At 37.7% G+C, this 8577-nt stretch overlaps 1 protein-coding gene across 1 annotated transcript; it reads right to left on the bottom strand.

Moving 5' to 3' along the window:
* Window positions 1-1009: 1009 nt before the first annotated feature.
* LOC138710038 (uncharacterized) lies at window positions 1010-7405 on the bottom strand. The gene is made up of 2 exons (XM_069840692.1): window positions 7105-7405; window positions 1010-1605 (listed from the first exon to the last, which is right to left on the bottom strand). Exons 1-2 carry the CDS (start codon window positions 7259-7261, stop codon window positions 1046-1048), a joined length of 717 nt encoding a protein of 238 aa, XP_069696793.1. The 5' UTR covers window positions 7262-7405; the 3' UTR covers window positions 1010-1045.
* Window positions 7406-8577: the final 1172 nt, after the last annotated feature.

Raw genomic sequence — 8577 nt, 5'->3', positions numbered from 1 at the left:
TTGACCTATACGGACTCTGTTGTACGTTTCACTGAAACGCATTTTAATTAATCGAACTAGTTTCTTGGGAATACCAAATTCAATAAGAATATCATATAAAACTTCTCTCGTAACAGAGTCATATGCTTTTTGAAATCTATGAATAACTGATGCAATCTTATGTGTATAATCAAATAAAATAAACTGATAGAATTAACATTGAATGGCGTTGAGATGAGATCATGGCAGTTTCAAAAGTCTCTCGTTTTTCTATGCTTTTAGATCACTCTTATCTTAAAAGAACAGTTCGAAATAGGAAGGGGAGAGAATTTGGTGTTCATCAAATTAATGGGGAACATGGAATTTTTGGAGAATTTCATTATTTGTATGGGAAATTACGGAGATTTCCAGACAGATTTTTTTCGAGTATACTCGGTATACTCGTATGTCTATTAAAACCTTCGACTTTTTGCTGAATAAAATTAAGGCGCGACTACAGAAGCAAGTTACAAACGCCCAGAGGCCTATCAGCCCTACAGAAAGGCTCATCATTAAGGTAAGGTAAGAGGAGTTTAAAAATGAAGAGTCCACTGCAAGAATGATGGATGTCATTTGAATTACATTTTACAGGAGAAGCAATTGAAAGTTTAAAATGCTTAGCGCTCAAAGCTTAACTGTGATTTTCCGAACATTACTGGACAATGACTATCAGTGTTAATGCCATATAACTCTCTATGTACATTCTATACGTCTTAAGCTATGCATTGACAGTCTTGGTTCATTTTCGACAAGAAAGTGACATCCATTATTCTTGCAGTGGACTCCTCAAATAAAAGCACAAGTTCGTGCACTCTTTGAGCAATGATGCGAATATTTGTGCCCTAAATTAAATTAAATTAAATAAGAATAGTTAAATTTGTCCTTAAAGTATTGTACAAACGGAATTAAGTCACATTCATTGCAAGTAGATTACACGAGTTGTCTTTTACATGGAATAACATTCCTAGGTTTATATTTAAAAATACTTATTATAATTACCAAATTGAACATTACAAATTAATCGTTTTTATTCTTTTTCATTTGACTCGTGCATCTTCACTGCATTTAAAACTTCTCGCAACAAAGTACTGTATAAAGTTAATTTTTCCACGGCACTTAAACTTTTGATATGCGGCAGAAGAGACATTAAAAAATTGTAGTCTGGATCACTGAAATCTACACTCTGCCGTTGCTCCCTTGACACAATGTCGAGCTTCTTCTCTTCAAGCTCCAACATCTTCTCGTCGAATGCATCTAGCTTCCGTTTTCGAGCCCTCGGCTTTAGCGTTGATGCATTCGAACATACATAGGTCTGCAGTGGTAGGCCTACGTCATCATCGCTGCAAATTACTTCTTCACTTTCCGCCAAATATGGACTGCTTGATGTGGATGGACTCTCTTGGAGTGGGAGACTTCCCACCGTCCTACCAGGAAGAACGACATCTTTCGCAAACATCATAGCTTCGAAAAACGCCCATGGCGATGTGACTGTGCTCGCTTCAGAACCGCTCCTCAGCTTTGTAATCTTCTGTAGTTCTTTCCGAAACTTATCTTTCAAGTTCTTCCACTTGGTTTTTGCTACGTCTCCTGAAATTGAATGCAATAATGAATTCTTAAGAAATCTTTAATTAATTATTAATCCATTCTATAATTAGGCTTAAAATGTTAAAATAAAAAAATATTTGAAACAAATTTCTTCTCTTCTAGGTTTCTAACCACAGGAACATTATTTCGGTCACTAGCACTTTCCTTCAGGGTAGGAAAACCTACTGTCAGTGTAATAGTGAAAGAAACGTGTGAGGTAATTTGGCAAGAACTCATTGACGAATTTATGCCACAACCAACTTCAGAAAAACTAAACAAAGTGGCCACAGAGTATTATCAACGTTGGGGTTTCCCTAATTGTTTCGGGACAATCGAGGCAAACATTGTCAGCACAGAAAAACTAAGCAAAGTGCCCACAGAGTTTATCAATGTTGGGTTTCCTAATTGTTTTGGGGCAATCGAGGCAAACATTGTCAGATACAGAAAAACTAAACAAAGTGGCTACAGATTATTATCAACGTTGGGGTTTCCCTAATTGTTTCGGGGCAATCGAGGCAAACATTGTCAGGTACAGACAAACTAAACAAAGTGGCCACAGAGTATTATCAACGTTGGGGTTTCCCTAATTGTTTCGGGGCAATCGAGGCAAACATTGTCAGGTACAGACAAACTAAACAAAGTGGTCACAGAGTATTATCAACGTTGGGGTTTCCCTAATTGTTTCGGGACAATCGAGGCAAACATTGTCACCACAGAAAAACTAAACAAAGTGCCCACAGAGTTTATCAATGTTGGGTTTCCCTAATTGTTTTGGGGCAATCGAGGCAAACATTGTCAGGTACAGAAAAACTAAACAAAGTGGCTACAGATTATTATCAACGTTGGGGTTTCCCTAATTGTTTCGGGGCAATCGAGGCAAACATTGTCAGGTACAGACAAACTAAACAAAGTGGCCACAGAGTATTATCAACGTTGGGGTTTCCCTAATTGTTTCGGGACAATCGAGGCAAACATTGTCAGCACAGAAAAACTAAACAAAGTGCCCACAGAGTTTATCAATGTTGGGTTTCCCTAATTGTTTTGGGGCAATCGAGGCAAACATTGTCAGGTACAGAAAAACTAAACAAAGTGGCTACAGATTATTATCAACGTTGAGGTTTCCCTAATTGTTTCGGGGCAATCGAGGCAAACATTGTCAGGTACAGACAAACTAAACAAAGTGGCCACAGAGTATTATCAACGTTGGGGTTTCCCTAATTGTTTCGGGGCAATCGAGGCAAACATAGTCAGGTACAGAAAAACTAACAAAGTGGCCACAGATTATTATCAACGTTGGAGTTTCCCTAATTGTTTCGGGGCAATCGAGGCAAACATTGTCAGGTACAGACAAACTAAACAAAGTGGCCACAGATTATTATCAACGTTGGGGTTTCCCTAATTGTTTCGGGGCAATCGAGGCAAACATTGTCAGGTACAGAAAAACTAAACAAAGTGGCCACAGATTACTATCAACGTTGGGGTTTCCCCTAATTGTTTCGGGGAAATCGAGGCAAACATTGTCAGATAAAGTGCATTGATAATTCCAGCTCCAGTTATTTTAATTACCTCAAGTACTTCTCAGTAGTACTACAAGGTGTTGCTGATGCAGACAAGAAATTTTTAACCATTGAAGTGGAGGCAAGAGGAAAACAGAGTGACGGAGGCATTTTCACAACTTCCACACTTTTCAGTTTGTTGGAAACCAACCAATTCAATGTGTCCAATGATGAGGAATTACCGAAAGGTGCCGCTGGTACTTTATTGGGGATGAAGCCTGTCCTCTAAAGCATACCTGCACAAACAGCGCTCAACGAGTGCGCGCGCTCATTCGGAGCGGGAGAGCCGTGTTTTCCGCTCGCCGAAACGGAGAGGAAGATACATCAGAATGACATAGACTAGCTAAAGGTAGAGGAGAGGGAAACGACCACTCAGTTATCTAGTGGAGTGCAGTGTGTAGGCCTATTCTCAGTAACTGTTTTACGTTGCTTACCTACTGCTACAGTACAGTATGTAAGAATCTAAAAGACGGAACATAACATTTAACGATTTACAGCTCGAACTTATTAATCTTCAATGTGACCTAAGGGCTAAAGATCGTTTGAATAATACTACTAGCCTGGTTGAGTTTTACAAGACTAAACATTAGCAATAATATCCACGACTACACAGGCTGGCTGTGAAAATGATTGCTGTTTGGCTCAACATTTATATTTGTGAGCAACTGTTTTCTATAATCAACTTTAATAAAGGCAGATATCGAACATCTGTAACTGATGTTTCATTACGATCAGTAGCTACTGTTCCTTTCAGCTGCCAACAGCATAAAACCTCGTTTTGATGTACTGATAAATAAAAATATAACAAAATGATATTGTACATTTAAGTAGCTATAGAATTTCTATTATTTCTGTAAAATAAATATTTCTTTATTAATTAATAACAGTCCAAGATAGTTTTGCAAACACTGAACGGGAATTCATTTCATAAACACTCGTAATAATTGAAACGGATATATTATTTTAATGTACCGAAGTACATATGGTATTTCCATCAGATATTCTGCGTCATCATACGATGAAAGAGTAATGGAACGGAGAAAAATTCTCTCCGGCGCTGGGATTTGAACCCGGGTTTTCAGCTCTACGTGCTGATGCTTTATCCACTAAGCCACACCGGATACCCACCCCGGCGTCTGAAAGAATCGTCTCAGATTAAGTTCCAACTCTTGGGTTCCCTCTAGTGGCACTCATAACGAGTGCACCTCAGCACATGTGTGGACTTCAGTCCTACGTTCATAGACATCTATGACGTAGTGCAGAGGGCGCCCAATAGAGGGAACCCAAGAGTTGGAACTTGATCTGAGACGATTCTGTCAGACGCCGGGGTGGGTATCCGGTGTGGCTTAGTGGATAAAGCATCAGCACGTAGAGCTGAAAACCCGGGTTCAAATCCTGGCGCCGGAGAGAATTTTTCTCCGTTCCATTACTCTTTCATCAGTTGAAACGGAGCTTTCGGGCTAAGATGCCGTGGTCTACTGGTGTAGATGTTACCAGACGTTTCATCTACTACTGCGGCAGACATCTTCAGTGATTAGGTATCCTCGGTCTGGTAACATCTGCACTAGTAGACCACAGCATCTTAGCCCGAAAGCTCCGTTTCAATTAGACACCGGCCGTGAAAGCCTGCATGCTAAGATTACTCGTAATAGTATTTCCGTTTGTGTATATTTTGTACGAGATCACCCCTTTTTTTGTTTTAGTAGGTTATTTTACGACGCTTTATCAACATCTCAGATTATTTAGCGTCTGAATGAGATGAAGGTGATAATGCCGGTGAAATGAGTCCGGGATCCAGCACTGAAAGTTATCCAGCATTTGCTCATATTGGGTTGAGGGAAAACCTCGGAAAAAACCTCAACCAGGTAACTTGCCCCGACCAGGAATCGATCCCGGACCACCTGGTTTCGCGGCCAGACGCGCTAACCGTTACTCCACAAGTGCGGACTCACCCCTTCTTCTAGTCCACCCTTATACAGAGCGCAGCTAATATCTGCATTCCGCTCATGAGCTGTGAGCCGGCTCGGAGAGCGCAAACCTTGTGCAGGCCTGCTCTAAAGCCTTATCTGATGAGACCATATTCGGGGAGAGGACTAACGCCTAGAAGGGACAAATTCAATGAAAGGTTATCCAGTGCACGGAAATGTGTAGAATGTGCCTTCGGAATATTGCGTACTAATTGACGATTTCTGCACAAACATATTGACACAAATGTGGAAAAATTCTGTACATTGAGCCAATGTGCTTGCATCCTTCATAATCTGATGCGAGAAAAAGGCGGCGACAGTGATCGGCACTATCGTGAAATGACTCTACAATTGACAAGAACTGAACCATTTCAAACCTGTGCCAATTTAGATCGTAGGAACAATAGTTGCAGTGAATTTGCCAGACAAAGAGAGAAGTTCACTGGTTATTTCAATGATACATAAATTGCAATGAAACTATACAGTAAAACCTCCGTTAACAACCGAAAACCAGTTTAACCGAAACTTGTAAGTCGTATAATTTTCATAAAGGAATTAAAAAGTTGTATCCTATACCGTATTCATAAAATGCAAAATTTACGTAAGATGTAGGCAACAGTACACTAATATTATATTTATTTTTAATTTAACACTTTATGAGCAAAATATAAGGGCAGAGTAGAAGCACTTCCGGAGACAAGCAGGTCAGAGGAATGTGTAAGAGGGCAACAGCGCGTCCTATTGTTTACGCGAGGCGGATTAACCCATCTCCATCCTTAGCACTATGCAGGCAGGGGTGACAACGCTGCCAGAAAAAAAAATATGAACAAAAAAATTAAAGAAAATATCTGACTTATTCTTAAAAAGACAAAGTGACGAATCAATATTTAGATTTCGTAACAGGCCTACTGTACCAATTGTAGCTTTATATAAACTTTTTTTTTTAAATATCTACATGTGACGTTTCAAGTACACAACTTCTATGTCACTTTCTAATTAACACTTCGAGTCTTAAAAAAATACATATATAATTACATTATCCGAAATTTCGCTTTTCCGAAATAGGGCCATCCTTCTTTATTTCGGTTAACAGAGATTTTACTGTAGTTCACAATTATAGGCCTTACTAGCTTTTCGTGATAAAGATATTTTGGTATAAGTTTGTAAATAATTATTTTTAATTTGATAATTTTAACTATATGTCTTTGCATTAAGTATGTTTAATCTTAACAATACAATAAGTGCCTTCAGTTTAAATTTGGAATATGTTTAATTATGGTAAATTAACAGCAGTGGAAATGAAATATCTTAGAAGAACTGTAGGAAAACCAGAAGAGATAGGATAAGGAATGACAGGATAAGAGAAGAAATTAAAATGAGAAAAGCATTAACAGAGGTGATTAATGAAAGGCAGTTTAAATGGTTTGGGCATGTATATCGTGTGGGAGAGGAAAGGAAGGTTAAACAGGTGATGGAAATGAGAGTGGAAGGAAGAAAGAGAAGAGGAAGACCAAGAATTAAATGGGAGGATATAATAGAAATAATAGGGCAACAATAATGGTAGAGATGAAGAGAATGTGTAGAGATCGGGAAAAATGGATGAAATGGACGCTTTAGCAGCAGAAGGGATTGAAGAAGAAGAAGAAGAAGAAGAAGAAGAAGAAGATAATCACAGCATATTATAAAGAACATTGTTCTTGTTCACAAAAAATCTGTTAATATAATATTTCGCACTTCCAGTAAAATAGTGTCGTAAGTTGAAAATTGTGATTCGTAAAGATGTACTATTTCCTAGTAAAATACGTACTGTTGTAAAATATTTTAATAACTAGGTACCAAAACCTTTGGTAATTTTGTAGCTTATTATTAAAATTTCATACCCTAACTATTAAAACAGCATTGTAAATAATTTACGAAAATAATATGTGATTTTCGACATACGACAGTATTTTACTGGGAGTGCGATTTATTGTACTTACCAGAGACATTCAGTATTTCTCCGATCTCTTCCCATGCTCTCTTCGTCATGGACAGGTTTTTGAAATTTTTCTCCCTGTCATTCCATAGGAATGCACGCGTTTTAACTTCGGAAATGAGAACCTCCTTCTCTTCTTTCGACAGTTTGCGACCTGTCATTGTAAGCGGCACCGCTAAAATCTCAAACAAGAACGAGCGGCCAGCGGCGAGGAGCGTTGTCCTTGAACTAACTTCCCCTCCAAAATGCCGCTCCGCTCACAACAAGCGTCTAGCTGCAGCATACAGGAGTCTCAATTTCTGCGTGTCAGATTGGTTCGGGTGAGATCGGTCGAGATCGGTCGCCTGCTGTTGTAGCCATTGTGTATGCCATCATTCAGGCGGTAACTTTCGAAATCTCGTAGAATTGTGTGTTTGTTTTGTGTTTTTCTATAATTTGTTAAATGTGTTTCTCTGTTTGTGCTACTTAGATGTATAGTGATATAATATGGCTAGTAATAACCATCCTTTTCTATGTGAGTTTTGTAGTTCTCAGTTCTCTTATAAACGTAATTTACAAACTCATAAGAGAAGCATAATGTGAAAGTAAGCAAGTCCTTAAAGTGCGATTATTGTGACGCGCAGTTCAATCATGTGAAGAATCTGAAAAGGCATGAAATTAATAAACATAATCTATACTAATAATAAATCTGTAGCCGAAATTTTTCTGGTAATTTTCGATTTTCCAAAAATAATTGGTCCTAACATATATAACTAACCACCCAGAAACCGAAAATCGCATTTTTGAAATTTTTGTTTGTATGTATGTCTGTCTGTATGTTTGTTACCTTTTCACGCGATAATGGCTGAACCGATTTATATGAAAATTGGAATATAAATTAAGTTCGTTGTAACTTAGATTTTAGGCTACATGGCATTCAAAATACTTTATTTAAAAGGGGGGGTTATAAGGGGGCCTGAATTAAATAAATCGAAATATCTCGCTTATTATTGATTTTTGTGAAAGATGTTACATAACAAAAGTTTATTTAAAAATGATTTCCGATAAGTTTTATCCTTTACAAAATTTTGATAGGACTGATATTTAATGAGATAAATGAGTTTTAAAATTAAAATAACGCCATCTAAGACGGTGCAATGAATTAAGAACAAATGACTTCGTCTATAAGGGGCCTTGGACAACAACAATCGAAAGCTAAGCCTACAGAGAATGTTTCTGTGTTTGTATGAAGTGATATCAGAAGCTAAATTAACCGATTTGTATAATTAATTATTATTTCACCATTGGAAAGTGTAGTTTGTCTAGATGGACATAATGCTATAATGTTATTACAGTAACGTCTGAGTAAATCGAGGACAGGTAAGATTAAAATAGCTTCTTATGCACAGAAAATTTGGTAGACTATTTTGTAATTCGTTTTCTGTATTTCTTAAAATAATATTTATGTACACTTATTTTAATCTCAGAGAATTAACGA

The sequence above is a fragment of the Periplaneta americana genome, chromosome 12, assembly GCF_040183065.1.
Source record: "Periplaneta americana isolate PAMFEO1 chromosome 12, P.americana_PAMFEO1_priV1, whole genome shotgun sequence".
Taxonomy (NCBI): domain Eukaryota; kingdom Metazoa; phylum Arthropoda; class Insecta; order Blattodea; family Blattidae; genus Periplaneta; species Periplaneta americana.
The sequence above is the reverse complement of the archived record's forward strand: the minus strand, read 5'-3'. Positions and strand labels throughout refer to the sequence as shown.